This window comes from Penicillium lagena (assembly GCF_028827675.1).
Source record: "Penicillium lagena strain IBT 129212 chromosome Unknown utg000001l_segment0_segment0, whole genome shotgun sequence".
Lineage (NCBI taxonomy): Eukaryota > Fungi > Ascomycota > Eurotiomycetes > Eurotiales > Aspergillaceae > Penicillium > Penicillium lagena.
The window spans coordinates 473,072-492,682 of NW_026623222.1; the positions used below are offsets into that span (position 1 = coordinate 473,072).

The 19,611-nt window shown below is 51.3% G+C and overlaps 7 protein-coding genes across 7 annotated transcripts; 3 read left to right on the top strand and 4 right to left on the bottom strand.

The window, feature by feature from the left end:
* Positions 1-551: 551 nt before the first annotated feature.
* N7510_000189 (DUF3632 domain-containing protein) lies at positions 552-1,531 on the bottom strand (the record flags this gene model as incomplete). The annotated part of the gene is made up of 2 exons (XM_056972119.1): positions 552-1,024; positions 1,075-1,531. The coding sequence occupies 2 exons, from the start codon at positions 1,529-1,531 to the stop codon at positions 552-554; spliced, it is 930 nt and encodes a 309-aa protein (XP_056837236.1).
* A 1,060-nt stretch (positions 1,532-2,591) lies between these two features.
* Positions 2,592-6,106, top strand: N7510_000190 (ankyrin repeat domain-containing protein; the record flags this gene model as incomplete). Its single annotated transcript, XM_056972120.1, has 2 exons — positions 2,592-3,571; positions 3,628-6,106. Coding segments are annotated over 2 exons (3,459 nt in total), but the record flags the coding sequence as incomplete, so codon positions are not given.
* A 1,987-nt stretch (positions 6,107-8,093) lies between these two features.
* N7510_000191 (uncharacterized protein) lies at positions 8,094-8,399 on the top strand (the record flags this gene model as incomplete). The annotated part of the gene is made up of 1 exon (XM_056972121.1): positions 8,094-8,399. One exon carries the CDS (start codon positions 8,094-8,096, stop codon positions 8,397-8,399), a length of 306 nt encoding a protein of 101 aa, XP_056837238.1.
* Positions 8,400-9,693: 1,294 nt separating this feature from the next.
* On the top strand, positions 9,694-10,240 carry N7510_000192 (DUF3602 domain-containing protein; the record flags this gene model as incomplete). The annotated part of the gene is made up of 3 exons (XM_056972122.1): positions 9,694-9,733; positions 9,798-10,001; positions 10,083-10,240. 3 exons carry the CDS (start codon positions 9,694-9,696, stop codon positions 10,238-10,240), a joined length of 402 nt encoding a protein of 133 aa, XP_056837239.1.
* Positions 10,241-10,733: 493 nt separating this feature from the next.
* On the bottom strand, positions 10,734-12,048 carry N7510_000193 (uncharacterized protein; the record flags this gene model as incomplete). Its single annotated transcript, XM_056972123.1, has 2 exons — positions 10,734-11,924; positions 11,983-12,048. The coding sequence occupies 2 exons, from the start codon at positions 12,046-12,048 to the stop codon at positions 10,734-10,736; spliced, it is 1,257 nt and encodes a 418-aa protein (XP_056837240.1).
* Positions 12,049-12,920: 872 nt separating this feature from the next.
* N7510_000194 (uncharacterized protein) lies at positions 12,921-16,099 on the bottom strand (the record flags this gene model as incomplete). Its single annotated transcript, XM_056972124.1, has 4 exons — positions 12,921-14,212; positions 14,265-15,080; positions 15,128-15,596; positions 15,650-16,099. The coding sequence occupies 4 exons, from the start codon at positions 16,097-16,099 to the stop codon at positions 12,921-12,923; spliced, it is 3,027 nt and encodes a 1,008-aa protein (XP_056837241.1).
* Positions 16,100-16,963: 864 nt separating this feature from the next.
* On the bottom strand, positions 16,964-19,099 carry N7510_000195 (glutaminase family protein; the record flags this gene model as incomplete). The annotated part of the gene is made up of 2 exons (XM_056972125.1): positions 16,964-18,885; positions 18,976-19,099. The coding sequence occupies 2 exons, from the start codon at positions 19,097-19,099 to the stop codon at positions 16,964-16,966; spliced, it is 2,046 nt and encodes a 681-aa protein (XP_056837242.1).
* Between the last annotated feature and the right edge of the window lie 512 nt (positions 19,100-19,611).

Genomic DNA, 19,611 nt, shown 5'->3' on the forward strand with positions numbered 1-19,611 from the left:
ATTATGGAGTCGGTATGATAGTTTACACCTTGGGGGATCCTGGCTTTTATCATATCTCGGTTAGACCATGCTGACCCCGGGATTGCTGATCATAGCTGTCAATCCGAACGCAACCTCGGCTGGTCGGTGGAGACGATCGCCAACCCCGCAGTTCTGCATTATTAACTGTTGCTTCTATACAATTTCGAGTTCTAGTATTATTGGCAGCGAAGAGCAGTTAAATTAAGCAATATCCCTGATAACTGAGAGCTGATTTACATAAATTGAATTTGTTTGCAGAATTGAAACCAAGAGCCGTTCTAATAGAACCTGAATAGATCGACGACGCAGAAATTCATACGTGAAAATAACACGTCTCCCAATTATAGAGTAATAAAGTCCACTGAAGAGATAAGGATGAAGCTCTAATGCGTCAAAGGGGATCCCGATTGTTCCGGCGAAAAGACTGCATAATGCGGTGGAGCCTGGGCGGCAGCAGATGTTCAACGCGCTCTTACTACGTTGATGGCTGAGTCGCTGAGAGCAGTGTGTACATATGATCAAGGGAGCTATTAAGATCTATGGCCTCTCATCGCCCGCTTTATATGCGCCAATGCATCTCTAATCAACTTCTTCATGCGTTCATATGAGCAAGCGACCTCAGCACGTCTTAGATCCCGCGCCCAACGATCCCATCTCTCGCGTTCAAACCCCTTGCTGCCGTCTCTCCTCGTTTCAATGTACTGTGGAAACACGCGGCCATTCACGACATTAGCCCACAATCGATCGGCGGCTTGAATAAACCACTGGCAAGCGGCTTCCATTGTTGCCGTATGAGCCAGCATCTCGGGAGAGTGTTCCAAATTCTCAAATGCCATTTCAAACACCCAAGTCGCGCGAAGCGACTTATCCAGTGGATGAAAGCAGGGTGTCTCCCCTGGAGACTCATAGTGGACATCAGCGGCCTGGGTAAGCTGCGCGAGAAATGCGTTCAGCTTAACCCATCGCTCACGTTGCTCTGGATCAAAGTCGGGGTTACAAGGATCTAGAATTTCCCAGTAAGCTGTCTGAACACGAAGCTAATTTTGATCATACCTTGGTGATCGCCCCCATACTCATACCATCCCTCTAGTTCAGTATATCCAAACGATGGTAGATCAGTCCAAAGAATATCTTTGTCAGATTTGAGTGCTTCACCCGTGCCAGGGTCTATGGCTGTCTCTTTCTGCAGTTTCGACATGAACTCGACCAGTGTGCCATGCTGACCGGGCACGAGTCGCTGAGCTAGCTCCATCACTGACAACGAGACGTTGTAGTCGACCAATCCGACACCATCCCGCGAAGTTGGACCGTGAGCTACAAGGGCTGCCATTGTCTTGTCCTTAATGCATTGCACAGCATCGTCGGCTGTGACATTGTTCTGGGCGACCAGGTTGATGTCCTTGTACTCTTCATAGCCCTCAATTTGCCTGATGAAGGCGCGCCGCCGCTCAAGGAATCCCTCTCTGCGTTGTAGCAAGCCGCGATCTTGCCCGCTCAACTTTGTTTTCATTTTTGGATCATTGATGGTGTGTAAGAACCACTATCACTGGTTTTAGCCTTGCCCCGCACACACCTTAGATCGGCGGCTTACGTCAATTAGGAGACAGAATTGTGAACAATTGTACGAAGCAGCTACGCACGAGGCACAGTACTTAATAGTTCATCACTCAATCAGCAGCTTGTCAATGATATGTCACGTCGGTGTACTATGAGTAGTAAACAGCCAGAATATACGAGCTACTCCTGATTAGAGCAACATTAGTTGCCAAATATCTCGAATTACCGAACTTAGGAGCTTGCCAAAAGGATTCCTTAACCCAAGGAATGACTACTGTAGTATATAATAATGATGAACGTAATCGGTAAGTTAGTCGCCTACCTAACCAAATACTACTGTTTCAAATCGATTTATTAGATCACCAGCGCCGCTAATTCAATTTCCTATCTATCAAACCTTTTGGGGAAATGCGTTCTTTTATGCCCAACTTGATTGCAGTCGCTGCATCGTGGGGGAGCGCGTCTGATTGACTGCGAAGCTGACGAAGCTGGTTCCGCCGGGGGGGGGGGGGGTTCGGAGCTTCTATACCCTGATTTGAGCTATGAAATGCCTCCCTAGCTTCCGGATTCGATAATTCCTCTGGTTAAGCAATGTGCTTCGTAGGTTTCTTGCGCTTTTGTTTTCGTATTTCATTTGCAGCGCGCAAATCGCGATATTCCTCCGCAAGAATTGCTGCTTGATAAGCTTATCTATGGCTCTATCAAGAGTGTCAGAGGGGCCTCGTGAATGGCGACTAAGCATAGATTTGATCTATTAAGCTTGTCGATTCAATTGCTCAAAATCTGCTGGCGTTGGAGGGCTGTATGCGCTTGATTGACGAGGTGTAGGGGTAGATGTCCGAAGCTGACCATCAGGCTTTGAAATGACTCGACTGGGTTCGTGTAGGACTAAACCAGCTGCAGCGAAAGCAACGCTGTGGTAGCATGCTCATGCTTACGATAGTGAGTAGATCCCTAAGGTTCCTCTCTCAGTTATATCGCCAATTGCTTCATCATTTTCATAAATTTTAGCTTTCTCTCGCTCTCTATATGTATATACAGACCTTGCTGGATATCGTGCCGCCTATCCATTCCGAAAGAGTACCCTACTGAAACTCGAGGAGCAAATCAGCGAGATACGTGAAAACATGTCCTTTGCACTAGATGTGCTACAGCTCAAAAGCCACAATCAGACCCAAGAGGGCATATTGGAAGTCAAATCGCTTGTCGAGCGAATAAGAGCCAGTCATCTCTCTGTCACAATTCGTGACTGGCTTCTGCCACCAGATGCATCTCTTAATCATAACGTTGCATGTGCGAAACGTCATCAAAGTACAGGGCTATGGTTCGTCAACGGCCATCACTTTGCGAATTGGCTGGTAGAACGCAATTCCTTCCTCTGGTTGAATGGCTTTGCAGGTTGTGGCAAGTCGGTCCTCTGCTCAACTGCAATCCAGCATACATTTCGTGAGATGAAGGACAGGCGTGAAGTAGGGATCGCGTTCTTTTACTTTTCATTCAACGATGAGTCAAAGCAAGATGATAACGGGATGTTACGCGCATTGCTATGGCAACTATCAGGGCAGCTCCAAGATGGCGAAAGGGACTTAGAGCAACTCTATACATTGTATAAGTCAGGTACTCCTCCAGTGGAGGTGCTACTCGACTTTCTTCAACGCTTCCTAGCCCGATTCCGCGACAGTTATATTTTACTCGATGCACTAGACGAAAGCCCCCGCGACCACAATAGAGAAGGAGTTCTAAGAGCGATACAGATAATACGCAGTTGGTCCTTACCTAGTGTCCATCTTTTGACAACGAGTCGTACCGAACTTGATATCCGTGCATCCTTGGATCCTTCTTGCGATCAAGATATTTCTCTGAGGAATTCGGAAATTGATACAGACATAGAAAACTTTGTCTCTCATCAGCTCTATAACGATCCAAAAATCGAGAGGTGGAAAGCGCGTCACGGGGAAATTCAAACACAATTGACAGCAGGTGCACAGGGAGTGTAAGTACTCAACACTGAAAAATAGTGTCCACTAGTTTGACTGAAATCGCATGCAGATTCAGATACGTTGAATGTCAGTTCAATGCCCTTAGGCGGGCACGAAACCGGAACCAGCTTGATGAATGCCTCCGTACATTGCCCCGCGATCTCGATGAGACATACGAGCGAATCTTGTGTAATATCAGCGAAGAATACGTGGAGGACGTGCGTCGGGTTTTGACTGTCCTCTGCACCTCTACTCGACCGCTCACAGTAAATGAGCTAATCGACGCCCACGCTATTGATCTTAGCGAGCCGCCGCATCTTGATCGTGATGGTCGATCGTACGAGCAAGATGATCTTGTTGACATTTGCCTCGGTCTTATCGAGATTGCAGCCACGGAAGATGATAATAGCCAAGACAAGTTGACTGCCCGCATAGCGCATTTCTCTGTTCAAGAATATCTTCAGTCAGATCGCATCGAACAACAAAAGTCAGCAAGATTTGCCATTCAAAGTGCACCTGCGAATGCAGAATTAGCCCGGATCTGTGTTGTCTACCTCTTAGAGCCAAGTCTCTCTAGGGGAATGTTAGATGCGAAAAAGCTTACAGAGTTTCCACTTGCTCATTTCGCTGCCAGTTATTGGTTTCATCACTATGCAAACTCCATGGAAGGGAAGCCGGAAATTGAGCGACTACTGCTAGGGCTTTTCAAAGACAAGACAAAGGCTTTCGCGACGTGGATACGTTTACATGACATAGACGCTCCAGAGTATAGCAGAGGTCTTTCTTACCGCCCTATTGCTGATATAGCATTGCCTCCTTATTACGCAGCCATGTTGGGATTGGAATCCGTCCTAAGCAGCATCTTAGAAATGGACACCAGAGAGGCAAGTATATCGAGAACAGTAAATGCTCAAGGTGGGCGGCTCCGCTATGCACTCCAAGCTGCATCATTGAACGGACATAAAAGAGTGGCGCACATGCTGCTAGATCGAGGTGCCGACGTCAACGCCCAAGGCGGACAGTATGGCAATGCATTACAAGCTGCATCAGTCAACGGCCATGAAAAGGTGGTGCAAATATTGCTAGATCGAGGCGCCGACGTCAACGCCCAAGGCGCATTTTATGGCAATGCATTACAGGCTGCATCAGTCTACGGCCATGAAAGGGTGGTGCAGATGCTACTAGATCGAGGTGCCAACGCTAATGCCCGAAGTGGATTTTATGGCAATGCACTACAGGCTGCATCAGAGGAAGGCTATGAAAGGGTGGTCAAGATGCTGCTTGATCGAGGTGCCAATGTGAACGCCCAAGGTGGAGAGTATGGCAATGCACTGCAAGCTGCATCATATAGAGGCCATGAGAAGGTGGTCAAGATGCTGCTTGATCGAGGTGCCGACGTCAACGCCCGAGGTGGATACTATGGCAATGCATTACAGGCTGCATCACTTCACGGCCATGAAAAGGTGGTGCAGATGCTACTGGATCAAGGTGCAGAAGTCAACGCCCAAGGCGGACAGTATGGCAATGCACTACAGGCTGCATCAGAGGAAGGCCATGACCAGGTGGTGCAGATGCTGCTAGATCAAGGTGCAGAAGTCAACGCCCAAGGCGGACAGTATGGCAATGCACTACAGGCTGCATCAGAGGAAGGCCATGACCAGGTGGTGCAGATGCTGCTAGATCGGGGTGCCGACGTCAACGCCCAAGGCGGGCAGTATGGCAATGCATTACAGGCTGCATCAGTCTACGGCCATGAAAGGGTGGTGCAGATGCTACTGGATCAAGGTGCAGAAGTCAATGCCCAAGGTGGAGAGCATGGCAATGCACTACAGGCTGCATCAGGCAATGGCCATGAGAAGGTGGTCAAGATGCTGCTCGATCGAGGCGCCGACGTCAACGCCCTACGCGGATACTATGGCAATGCACTACAGGCTGCATCAAAGGAAGGCCATGAAAACACGGTGCAAATATTGCTAGAGCGAGGTGCCAATGTGAACGCCCAAGGTGGACATTTTGGCAATGCACTTCAGGCTGCATCAGAGGAAGGTCATGAAAACGTGGTCAAGATGCTGCTTGATCGAGATGCAGATGTCAACGCTGAAGGTGGATATTGCGGCAATGCACTACAGGCTGCATCAGAGGAAGGCCATGAAAAGGTGGTGCAGATGTTGCTGGATCGAGGTGCCGACATCAACGCTCCAGGCGGATATTATGGCAATGCACTACAGGCTGCATCACGCAATGGCGATGAAACAGTGGTGCAGATACTACTAGACCGAGGTGCCGACGTCAACGCCCATGGTGGAAAATATGACAATGCACTGCAGGCTGCAGCAAAAAAAGGCTATGAAAGGGTGGTCAAGATGCTGGTTAATGGAGGTGCCGATGTCAACGCCCAAGGTGGAAAGTACGGCAATGCACTACAGGCTGCATCTCGCAATGGCCATGAAAAGGTGGTGCAGATGCTACTGAGTCGAGGTGCCAATGTGAACGCCCAAGGTGAATGTCATGGCAATGCACTACAGGCCGTATCACTCGACGGCCATTAAATGGTGGTTCAGATGCTGGTCGATTGAGGTGCCAACGCTAGCGCCCAAGCCCAAAGACTTAACCCTTCTTAATGTACCAACGTTGTTTAAAAACCTCTACTCTTAGTTTGCGTTGAACGATCAGGATTCAGGACTAATAAAATACTTTTTGGATGTCAAATTTGAGGATTTCTGATCATCATCGGTTGCAGCCACTGCTTTTTTCAAGAGAAATAGGTACGATATCGTTCTACGGTGCTAGTGTGATCCTGAAAAGTCGGATTACATCCTAACTAATGGTAGTTGCCATTTTTGAACGGTGTCTAAAAAAATCAAAATGAAAATAAAATAGAATCACACTATCATGCCAAATAAAGGGTCTCATTGGGCATATACATGTTAGACCTTATTGTGTTTGGTCACCCTTGGGATTCGATAACCTTGTGGTTGAACGACCTATTCATATTGCAACCAAGAAGAATGGGTTCAGTAATGACTACAACATGTAACCAATTTAAATTTAGGGCCTGGGTTGCATGGCTACGACTGTCAGTTAGTACCAAGTTCTTAGATAAGCAATCAACAATCACCTGCCAGGAAATTAGCTCTCACTGTTATACAGTGCAGAAATTAATTTAAGTTGCAATAGTATACTTTAAGGAAAGTCCATTGGCGTAGTTTTCGGTTTTGGGCGAGTGAGGAAGATTGGTTGTTTGCAAAAAATGAGTCGAAGATGAGAACTCGATTCAACTTCTAAAAGCAGGAGTTGAACATCCTTACACGACACTCAAGAGCGTGCTAATGTCTGATTAAAACTATATTAGAAAGAACAAGTAATTCACATTTGGAAAATTCAACAGATGCTTTTAAAATACTTCTGCCAAACCTGTATGAACCTTGTATTTTAGTGAACTGATGTTTAATTTTCCGCTTTGAATCTAAAACCTCTGCCGAGGTGTAGGAGCGGCTGCGAAGCGAAAAGACGAAAGGGTCTCTGCTAGAGAGTACATTTAATTCGAATATCTCCAATATCCGAGATTAAGTAAAGTCACTTTATTCGTTTCGTTTACCATAGCCATTCTAAATAGTATCCTGAAATTCTCCCTTTGTTCATTCTATTTTGTTCAACTTTCCGTTCTCAAGCCCTGGATTATGGCCAAATATCATGCCAGTCTATATTTACCTGGTAGGTAATTCAAAAAATAGCAGTTTCTTCATGATACAAGCAGCATATTCTCAATTCAGCTTGTCCTGGAATTTAGTGCAAGCTGGTTCACATGCAACCACCGTGTTTGAAGTTGTTCCTGATCAGACGACGCATTTAGTGCCGGGACTTGTGCAGAATATAGGTATCCTGTTGAACAACATATTACTGACGTCAAATACATGCGCAGCTTCACTAACAGAGGAAATTTCGCCCTTCTGGTAGGCTTCGATTGCGAGCTGAATTCTACCCTCGGGCTGGGTAGAATTTTGGGGATTTTGGCTGCGAATGTGGGGCATGGTGGTTAGTTTGAAAAGCTGAAGTTGACGCGTTGGGTGGGCCACGCGCGTGTGGGTTACGCTAACCCCGGGAACTTGATTGTTGATGGACTTTCGGGGGCCTGTGGAGAACGCTATTTAAGGTCAATTGGCTCCGAATCTGTATCCATATGTGCCCTGACACTTGTGCGTATTCGGGGATCCGGTCCGAGCAGCCAGCGAATGTATGTGCGAGTACAGAGTACGTTTTCATTCGATCTGTTGGGATGAGGTTCGGGAGGACAGTGACACTAGGGTGGTGGACACAAATGGCCCCCTTTGGCCCTGTTTGGCCCCGGAGCAGAAGGATTTAGCGCACCGGGGATGTACGTACTCAACGGCAGATCGTTAAGCGAGTAAATCCATAAGCTCTCGAAAAAGAAATCTTGAACGCGGTTGCCCTGTAAATATCCCCCGTAGAATCTCCCTTGGCCGATATCGGATTTCTTTTCCCCCTCCTCATTCTACCATAAACCCAACGCCATACATGCGCTTTGAGCTTCCAATTCTGCTCGGCCTCGCCGCCGCCGCCTCTGCCTCCACGTGGACAGTCAATGCCTTCACTGACACCGAATGTCAAGAAAATCCTTACACTTGGAGTGGTGACGATGCTGAATCCATCAATACTGGGAATTGGTACTCTTCAATTGTAGCATCCTATCCTGATGGATGGACTTTCACAGCTTGGACTGGGGCCGAAGAAACTGGCGATGCGTATCAACCAGCTGCCAACACTTGCCAGATTCCAGCCAATGGAGATGCTGTTCTGTCCTTCACCTTGGCTGAGAGCTAGATGGTGAATTCGCTTCTTGTCTGGTCATATACTCAATCCAGCCAAGTGGTTTGCTGACTTACACGATAGAGGCGGCCTCGAGAATAGTGGGAGTGAGAAGAGGTCGCATTCGAAGATCTGATGTCCGTTATGGATTGTTACTATGTGTGTGTGTGTTTTGTTGATTGTTTTTCCTGCGCTCTTTGCTATCGATGTAAATCGGGCACCTTTAATTGCTTTTATTATATTGGGCGATGATCGCCAACGGGCCGATCCAGCCTAGCGAGAGAAGAGTCAGCCGCGTGGCGCAAGAATCACTCAAGAATACATAGAAATATGAAACATAATTGGATATTGTTGCCAAGCACTCAACTCCAGGTCTGCCTGAGCCTCGTTGAAAGAACTGCTTTCCTAGGCTTATCCCTTACTTGTAGGCCCAACTAGACGGGCGTTAACGCCCTGATTCGGATGTAATTCGGCAGGACCTCTCGACAAAGACTGCCGGCGGCACAAATGCAGTGGTCAACCCCTCTTTCACTGCCAACTGGACTTCTACTTCATCACCTAAAGAACGGGAAATGCCATTGCATCAATCTCAGCCTGTCTCAATCCCTTTTGCAATCAGCCCACCTGCACTCGCCATGATGTCAAAATCACTTTTTGAAAATCCCGTCCCCTTATTTCCGAGGCCGGAGGATCATCGTGCAATCCTGCATAACCCCTATACTCACCCCTCGTAACAAGTGGCTGCTGTGAATATGACAAGGATGATTTTGACGACATGGAACGATTCGCCCCTCCAGAGAGGCGTTCACCAAATCCGGCTGGAGGTCGAATTTGCACCTACGGCAGCTTTCATCACGCCAGAGAGGCGAGAATAGTATCATTTTTATAGTCGGCGGAGTGGGCCATGACCTCATCGTGGAAAAGCTTTCACCGTACACTGAGGACTTTATCCCTTCCATTCGGGCTACTGGGAGAATGATTTGAAATGTCCGCATTGTCCAATTCTGTGTCCTAGGCACTCCGACAACGAAAATAAAGCACGAACAAACAAAGCATTTGCCATCGGGCCCGACCCACCACAGAATCTGCAGCTCCGCCAACAGCTCTCTCTCCCGCCCTTCCGTTCGCCCTCTTCCAACGTACTTCACTTCGCTCCTCTCACAGCGGACGACTCTCGACACTACATCCCTACCCATTTTGTCGCTACAACCTCCACCCGAACGCCCTCTCGTTCACACTTCCCGCCACCGACCTGCCCGTGCGCAGCCAGAAGCGGTCGCATCTCTCCCCTCCCCCACCACAACCCACCATGAGCGGCCGCAACGTATCGCATGGCCGCGGCGGAGCCGGTAAAGACACCTCCAGCATCGCCTACGAGCGCAAACCCTCGCCGCTAACCTCTCCGACGAGCAGGAAATATCTCCCGGCAACAATCCGCCACCACACCCCGCGACCTCGTCACACCGACCATCAAGCAAGAGGTCTACACAACCGGCCGCGGCGGCTCAGGCAACATGGTACACAATGACCCCGGGCGACCGGAGATTGCGCGCGAGAGTCAAGACGTTGAGTCGCCGCCGTTGCGCGCGGAGCAGATCCCCCACCACACCGGACGAGGTAAGCTATGCGCGAAACTCTGGAGCATGGCTGCGTGGCGTGACACAAGCAACCTGAACTGACGCGAACTCGGTGACTTAGGCGGCGCGGCGAATGCTTATATCCCTTCTCTGGAAGAGGAGCGGAGACATCGACAGGAACAGGAGGCAGAGTTGAAGCGGGTGCGCACTGCATCCAAGGATCGCGTCAAGGAGATCGAAAAGGAGCAGAAGGAGCGCAACCAGTCGCCTGCGAGCTGAGCAGGGATTTCCTGCCTCGCGCTTATCCACGGTTCGATGGGTGGCCTTGGGCCATTTTCCGTTCGCTGGTAGGAACCGATGCGTGCACACACAACCTTCCCCAATCCAATGGTGCTGCGGGCAGTGCTTGTGCCTGACGGTTAGTCTGGTATGGGAAGTAGTCAACAACCAAAAAAAGGAGTTCGGGGTCCAGAGGTCTGTCTTATCAGGCATTGGGGTCTCTTTCTTATGCTTGCTTTTTTATTGGCCTGGGGTCTTATCTCTGACCCCCCTGTTTATCACGGCGCTCGGGGTATATCTGGTGTTTTATTTTTTCCATCGAAATTCGCTGCTAATTAGGCCATGATTCAATCATCCTAGCTCCTTAGATTTATATTTAGGGCGACGGAATTGTACAATGCAGGACACAAATGACATTGACCACGTAGTCGGGTATCACAATAGGCAACGATGCCAGATTTACATTATTGTCATGTTTCGTGAGGATGCTGGATTAAACCTCTGGAAGAAAACACCCCGTCGCATCCACCGGCCAATTGATCAGTGGCCTCCAATCCGGTCCTAGGGTATCGCCAATCTCCCTCAGCAAACGCGAGCCCCAGTCGCCCATCCACCACGAGTCCCGCAGGTGATGGAGAATAACCGCATAATGGGCAAGGACCACCAGCGCAAACGGGTGGTGCTCCTCCACGAGATCCATGAAGGCAGAGGGAACATTAGATATCCAGCAAAACGCAAATGCCTTCGGCTCAGCGCCTTTCATCAGCGTCTCGAGCGAGTCACTCAGGTGGTGAATGGCAGACTCGAAGACCGCGGTCTTGTGTTGGGTGGGTTGCCGGGCCGTCTCGAGCTCGTTCTGGCGCTGCAGTGCTTGCACTACCAGGCGCGACATGTCGGGCATCGTTGGATGGGCTTCGGCGGGTGCAGTCAGCGATGCGAGCTCACTGGCTGCGACGCGGCCGCCTACGGTCCTCATTGCGTCGAGAAGCCACTTCGTCAATTGGAAGACTTCTATGAATTCATCCAGGATGCTGAATAGCTCGTCGTCTTCTTCGTGGTCATGCACGGGTTCATCTTCCACCTTGTTGATTTGGCAGTATGCAAATCGAAAGACGGTCATGAGCATACACAATGCAAAGACGGCGTTGCATTCCGCCGTGGTGAGGTCGGATAGTTCGGCTAACTGGATTCCCGCGAGAGCTTCGGTTTGGTGGTCACGAGCTGTGATGACATACGTCCGCTTCTGGTCTGGGCTGGTGCTAGTTGCGGCGAGATGAAGGGCGGATACAGCTAATAGGCCGTGCCGTAATGGGGCATGTCGGAGTGATAGTCGCGGAATGACGGTTTGCCAAAGTGCTTTGTCGAGGCGGTCCCGCAACACGGAGCGGTAAGTTGTCGTGCACCAGTGCATCATTAATTCCAGGTCTTGCAGATGCAACGCGTCTTTCATCTCTGCTGGAAGGCTAGACCGCGTTGGGTCGGAGTCGTCATCCTCATCGGACAACTGGAAGCCTGCCTGAGGATCCAGTTCGGTCATGGTTGGCGGTAGTGATGGCGAAGACCGACTAGAGGCTGATGATGATACCGACAAACGCGCCTGGGGTTGGAAGGGCTGCCGTGGTGCATATGATGTGGTCATATTGCGATCCTGGCAGCGAGCACATGGCGAGAGCTGCATCGGATCCTGGAGTGGATGAGATGTCAGATATGAGAACATTTGAGTCCTATGGCGTTTGACTTACCCTGATGATCCGCGGCTCAGGGTGCAGACTCGCCTGCCGAGGTCGCTTATTTGGCGGCGACGCCATGGATGCAACCCGCTGGTCCCGCGGTGGAGAGCAAATGATAGGCGAGGGTGGCGGGATTAGCTCGCGATGATTTGATGGAACGAACGATGGAAAAGAGGGTGTTTGGTCCTTTTTAATAGTGATGGATGACGAGACGGCCCCCCCGGGCTCTGGAGGAAGAGGTTGTCGTGATATAGCCCCATTGCCCGGAGAACCCCCCAAAGCAGTATGAAGAGAAGGATTCACGACGGGCGAACGGAATCAGTCGCGCTGCCCAGTTGATCTGGTGGCGGTGGGTCGTGGGAGCGTGTTTTGAGCTCCTATGATCGTTCAGGCCGTCAGGCTAAAATTGTTCCCGAAGCGGCAAATGCACAGACATTTGACACCAGCGGAATGCTATGACAGCCAAGTGCAACAGCAGCAACACCGAACCTGAGACAGGAGGGTCACGAATCCTGCAGGCGCACAATAAAAGAATAATGTGATTTTGATTGAGAGGAGACGGTTGCATTCCGCCAGGACACAAGTCAACGACAGAGCAGATTGCCCGATCGCGTTTAGGCTCCGGCGATCGTCTTAGTCAACAGTCGGACGAGCCCTGCTTTTTCCTGTTGCGGCATAGCGCCACGCTCGGACGCTCCACATCGCGCAGGGTTCGAGAAGCATTTCCCGATGAGGGCAAATTAATGTGAGAGTCGCATGGCGCAATCGAGCTCGTCTTTACCCAAATCGGGTAAACGAACGGCGGAGAGAAGTACATTAACGAGACCAACCGCCCCCCAACAGACAGGCGGTGGAGCGATCGGGTTGGTTGGTTAATTACATCTCATTATCAATCTAGCAGCGAACTCCTACATACTCAACGTGGTATATGCATAGAAAAGAAGGAACTATCAAATTCGCACATCGACGTACGGCACCAACTCAACCTCCCCAACGAGCCCATTCGGCCCCCTCCCCGGCAGGGTGCTCGTCTCCTCCAGCAACAGGGGTTTAATTCCTGCGTTCCGGAGCTGTCCGAAAATACTGCGGAGATAGTTCCACATGGTCGTAGGCACAATGATAGTCACCACATTTCGACCAGGCTGAAGATACGGTCCGAGGTTGGCGCGCGGAGCGGCCAGGTCGACAGACGGCAGACGCTGTCCATTCACCATGATCCGGGCAGCATGAATGATGGGTGGGAGGACCAGGTATGCGCCATCTGCGGCGTGCACAGAGGGAGGCCAGGCGAAGCTGGTTGTGTAGTAGCCAATTCCAGCGGTGTTCTGCAAGCCGTCGATCTGCGTCCAGGAGACGAGCGAGCTGAGCTGGTGCGTTGTATTGTGCTTCGAAGCGATCACCGATGCGTCGCTCATCTCCTGAGGCGCGTCCCAGTGCTCAACGGTCAATGTCCATTTGGACAATGTGATTGACGGAGCAACACCGGTAGCAAGTGTGGTGACCCGGCTGCCGTTGGACAAAATCAACGGCTTGTCATCGGGGCCGGCGGCGACGTGTAGTATAGCACCGGTCTGTGGGGAATGGTCGTAGTCAACGACGGTAGACGGGATCTGCGTCGCATGCACCATAGGCGCGACGGTGTTGTTGGAGAAGGCGATCATGAGCGTTTGATTGCCCGCTAGACTTAGTGGGAGTACAATCCGGCCATCGGCTCGCTTGTAGTTGAGCGCGGGCTTCATTTCGCCCGTCCAGGGGTTCAAGATGAACGGAGCCTTCGTGCTAGCGATATCCACAGTGCCGGTGGACGCATTGGTGTCGCAGAAGATAAACGCATGGTCCATGCCAGTCTGGTCATCCTCACGCCAAGTCGTGTACCAGGTTCCATTGGTCTCTATGCCTACCTGGGGCTTCAACCCGAGCGAGTGCAGTTTGGCCGCAACTTGGCCTGATGGAACGCTGTAAACGTTCCTGGTATGCTTCAAGGATTGGATGGCTTGCTTGACAGCAGAAGTATCTCTTCCATCTCGGGTCGCGTACACCCCGGGGTCTCCGCCGCTTATAATCACGGTAAGGCCGGCACGGGCATACTTCTGGATGTAATGCACGCCTTCCAAGGTAAGATTACTGTTACTGGTGATTACCATTGCCTTGTATGCAGGGCCGTTCGGTGCCAGTCTACCATTTTGGACCGTGGCCTCCGGCAGGGCAAAGTTGTCTGGGGAAAGGTATGTGTAAGTGTAGCCTAGACGGAGCATTAGTGTGTCTGTTTGATTGATGTTGAGAGTCCCACTTACCCGCGTCAAGCATATCTGTGGAGGTGTATACTGTTGGAAAATTATAGTTCGTGGCCGACACCTTATTGTAAATAGCAACATCGGTGCGTGGGACCCCAGACTGCTGCAGGAGCTGTACACGCGCTGTATAGTTGAGGACATCGCCAAACCCATGATTCCAGGATGGCTGTTTGTCCGAGTACGGCTCAGAGAAAAGATAGCTGAACGCTGTGTATCCGGGCCAGGTGGTGTCGTAGTAATTGCCCGTGTACGATTCACCATGCAAGACAAACTGGTTAACTCCGCCGGAAACCGCACTGTTGATAGCGAAGAGGAGTTCCGAGTGTGGGAAGTTATACGCCTTGAATATCATGGCTCCCATTTCGTTGGAGATGACGCGCTTGCCAGCCAGGTTGGCCGGTCCGGAGAACTGGCGGTAACCGTCGATATTGTTTGAGAACTGCAGGCTTTCACATTCAGGGGCGTTGACTAAGGGGATATTTGCTTCCATGTCCATAGGGAGGTTATACGAGACTTGCGTAGACATTTGCAGATTCAGTTTTGAGTTGAGCCAGTGTGTTAGCCGATATATATATTCTCGGTATCCTTCAACCAGGGCACCTCTGAAGTCGTTGAGATAGCCCACGCCCTGGTCAGAAGTATCCAGAACACATTGGATCATCCCGGGCTGCGTGGCCTGGATGTCGATGTTGTTGTCACCGAACATGACCAGTGGTAGGAACGGCTTTAGGCTGTAGCCGTACTTGGATTTGAAGAGTTCCGGTAGCGATGGCGTCCACGAGATATTCGCTCGAATCTCCATGCTATCCTCCCAACCTGACAAGAATTAAAGGAGGACAGATCGAGATATCATAAATAATTACCATAGTGACCAACATTCATTAACAGCTCTTGCACTCCATCCTTGAGCATATGCTCTTCCCAGAACTTAGTGGTTGTGTGCGCTCCGCGAGCACTGAAATGATCCACGGTATATGAACCGTTGTCGAAGATTGTCCTGGACACAGTCGCGCTGTAATCGAGATTCTTTTCATGGGTCTGGAATTGATAGAAGGCAAAGAGTCGGTACGATGATTTCGTTGATGGTAACTTGAGAGAGACGTGGCCCGTAGATGAGACAAGCTGCGTCCACTCTTTTAGAGTACCACTCTTGAGGGTGAGCTGCAGATACCAGGTCTGTGGCTCCCCAAATAAGGTCATGCCGGGAGCCACGCTCATATTCTTTGACGAAAGTACCTCGGCGCCCACCAGAGCTACTAGCTCTCCAGCTCCCCAGCCAGGAATCACTCCTTCAAAATGACCATCCTGGGGCACGACAACAGAGAACGGCTCCTAAAAGAGAAGATATAAGTCAACTACTCCCCAGGTAAAAGAAATTCACCTACCAAATCCCACTGAAGCCCCTCATCATCCGAATGCGCAGGGACGCCCTGTCCCTGATTCGGACCCATCGCGAAATCCATATAGAGTCCAGCCTCTTTATGGGCTCGCAAAGCCGCAACAAAGATTTCTCTAAAAGCAGGAGTTCCAAATCCATACTTCGACCAGTTTGCGCCAGTCGGCTGGCCGCCCAATTGGCCTCCATAGTTATAAAACGGCACCAGCTCTACGCCTCCGGCGCCGATTTCACCAGCAGACTTGATATTCTCCTGTACGATCGAGGCATCGACACTAGCGTCGGGAAGCCAGTAGCGGAACCGAGGACGGCATAGCGCGGTGGGATTGTCGAATGATCCGCAATTGACCTGAGCGGAAGTTTGGTCGTCTGTGTTAGCTAGCGAGGGCTGTAGGAGGAGCTGGAGGAGGGCCAGAAACTCTAGAAGCTGTTTCCACATTGCTGCAAGGGGATCACAGCGAAAGTATTTACCTCACTGCTCTCCTTTTTGCCATGCAAAGTAATATAGGAAGACAGGTCTCGGGAATCCCGAGTGCATTATGATTTCATTCGGGTTGATTATTCCCGAAACAGGCAGGAAGATCCATCAGATCTGGAGACTGTTGCGGGACCACAATCGGTGGAAACAATCTCGACAGGACTTAAGTACAGCCGCTTCCGATCAGTATTGCATGGTATGGACATCGATTCTGTGCTCGTAGATAGTAGTGCAGTATTTACATGATTTTTAAGGTCTTCTGCTCGGGGTGAAGCAGCCCGACGAGGAGAAGAAATATTTACCCCGCGGGGAGCTCCGGGTTCGTGTATGGGGTGGCCCACATTCCGGAAAGGGGAAGCCAACAGGGCTGGAAAAGCCGAGATGGAGTTATACTCTCATTACGAAGGATAAGCTTCTACATGCTTAAGAGAAACTCTAGGATTCAGGAAGTGAAAACTGGATTAGGATCATCAGTCATATTAAAATGCAAGGACAGTAGACTACCCGGGATCAACTGTATATAAGATGTGAGTGGGTAGCCAGGACTCGGCAAAACAGGGGAGTGATTATATAGATGGATGCCCAAATGCACAATGCAGAGTATGTCATGTTAATCATGAAACTGTCGATCCAAACGATCGACCGATTTGATGCAATGCCAACAGCGAGTGTCAATCCAAGCACGAAACTTGTCTGGGTATCAAAACGGATAATCATGAAGGAAGATGGAGGGAAGGGAGAATGAGGACGGAGTATATCAATACGAAGGATATAAAAGCGACGGAATGCCCCCTGTTATTTCACCGAATCCGGCAGCCGATGAAATCAAAGCCAGGTATTGGCGCCCCGGAGCGCAGCCAGCGCAAAGTGGCTGCCGAGGGTAGGTCGAGCACGGAACGCGTACGCCTCGCCTGGTGCGTTTGAGCCACTGGTTTGCACCCAGTAGCGGTCAGAAAAGGGGGCACTGTTGAGTCCGTTGGAGATGTAGCTGTGCAGGTCGCTGATAAACATCTCGCGCGTATCGCCGCCCACCGTAGCGGCCACAAAGCTCTGCCAGTTGGTCTGGCCCCAGCCCACGGTTCCATCCAGAGCAACGCCGGCCGCGGCGCGCACAGTTGGGTAGAACTCCCCGGTGGCATTGTACGCCTCCTTGGGGAAGACGTCGAGGTCAAAGAGGACGTCTGCGTAGTGGTTGAAGGCGAGGAACCACGGCGGGGTGCCGTACTGGAGCAGGAAGTGAGTTCCCTGGTCATCTGTGCCGAGGTGGTCCGTCCAGATCTTGTCGGCCCAGTCCTTGCCGGTGGCAATGTACTTCTGTTGATGCGTCAGAGCACCGTACGAGGCCAAGCCGATGGCGGCCTTGATGCCCAAATTGGTCTGGTTGGCGAGGGCGCCCAGTGCATCGTTGAGGGACAGCTGTGCGGCAGGGTAGAGGCCGTTCGCATTCAGGTATGTGGCGTACTTCTCCAGTTGAGCAGCGTAGGTGGTGGCCAGATCGGTTTTGCCGGTCGCTTTCTGGTATGCGTAGCTGAGGATGATCACGTTTCCGCTCTCCTCGATGGGCATGGCCTCGCCGCTCGCCAAATGGCCCGTGGCATTGGGATAGTTTTCACCGAGATCGTGCACAGCATACTGCTCATCGTATGCACCACTACCCATATAGTCGAATATGGGGGACAGAAGCAGCTTAATGTAGTCCGGGCTAAGAACGTAGAAAATGGGGAAGGCTGCGTAGATGACGTCGACGGTATTAATGTTGCCATCGCTGGAGATCTCCTTAATAAAGGCGCGGGTTTCGGAGGTATCCAGTGAGTCGTACGGGATGGTCAATTCAATGCCTCCGTAGACCTGGCGCACCGACAGCGCCAAGATGTCCGAGTAGTTGGAGCCATAGGCAGCGTCGCCCGTGTTGGAGATCAGCTTGTCGAACCCAATCGACTCCAGCTGGGCTAGTACATAGTCATCCAGGAAGTGTGCTGCTGCTTCGACCGTGTCCGAGAATTCCCTGCGATAGTACCCAGTTTGGGTGGTACCTAAGTAGTCGATCGCTTCGTCACGAGCGTGGCCGACAGCGAAAGTCACCGTACGCGTCCCGGAGAAGGTGTGTAAGTCGTGCACAAAAGCTACCACGCCGTCCGCCGTCCAATCGGCATGGGTGTTTGTCAATGTACTGTGGGACACAAAGCGGCCGCGTACCGCGGATGCCGGGCCCGAGGCGGTGGAGAGCGAACTGCCGGCCCAGGGGCGGGAGGCGTAGACGGCACTGCCCCACAAGGCCTGGCTGTCTGCGTTTTGCGAGAAAGTGGCCGTGCCCTCGGCGCTAATCTGGAACACCTGGGCGTCGTCTTTGGCAGAGAAGCTCCAACTGCTTTGGTCCGGCTGCCCCGTCCAAGTACTGTCAATGTCCGAGTAGATCTGCACCGCGGACGAGATGCCCTCCTTGACCGTCACCGTCAGGTACGAGAACGGCAGCGATTGGCGGAGGTAATTCTTGGGCGACACGGGCGAAAAGAAATCGAGTGTCAACGTTCGCGCGCCCGCCTCGACCGTGAAGATGGAATGGGTGGACGTGTAGGTGGCCTCGGTGACAGTCGCGGCCTTGACGCCGTCCGGGGCATCAGGCACGCCGAACAGACTATACACGTCGCCGTTGACGCGCGCAAACACTGACCAGCCCAGGTTATTGCCGGCCCAAAACTGGGCCTGGCTTGAAGGTAGTGATGCGACATCATTCCCCGGGATCCACGCTGTGAGTTGACGATCAGCATTCGTTCATTGCGACCCCAAGGAAAATCCGGGGAGGGATAATCATAAAACAGGAAGGAGGATCAGCGCACCGGACAAGTAGGGGCTTCGCACGGCCAGGGGATACGACGGCGGCTTCAATGGGTCGTAGCTAGTAGCATGGCTCCAGGGAAGTCCAACGGCCAAGACGGCTAACGTCGTGAGAAGCGCCAGCATGTTGTATGTCTGGTCACCCGGATTTGGAGAAATGTCAACAGGCAGACCACCGGTGATCGTCTATGGGGGGAGATAGTATATAGATCCGAGAAAATCAACAAAGACACCCGTGGGGAGGAAATAGTTCGCGCAGCTGCAGTCCAGACCAGAATTCCATGGCGCAAAGGGGGTGGTCAGGGCTTCAAATACTTCACCGGAATAATGTCTCTCTCTCGTTCTCTCGTGCTTTCTCACCCCCCACGCGTGAGTTGGTCAATCACAACATGTCAAGTGCTCCTTGCGCGAGAATAGCCCTAATGCACATCAAATGGGCCATTCCCACCGACTGGACTGTGGAGGAAAGAGGTCCATGGCTGATTTGCTCCGAGAAAGTCATCTTACTTTTAGCCGATCATCATTCTCGTCGAGCTCTCCCAAGCTAAGCACGCCATCTCACCGATTCATGGTGCCCGACCCCGGGCGGGCAGATCGCGAGCTGGGATGAGTCTGACATCCTTCCAATCACGCGCCAC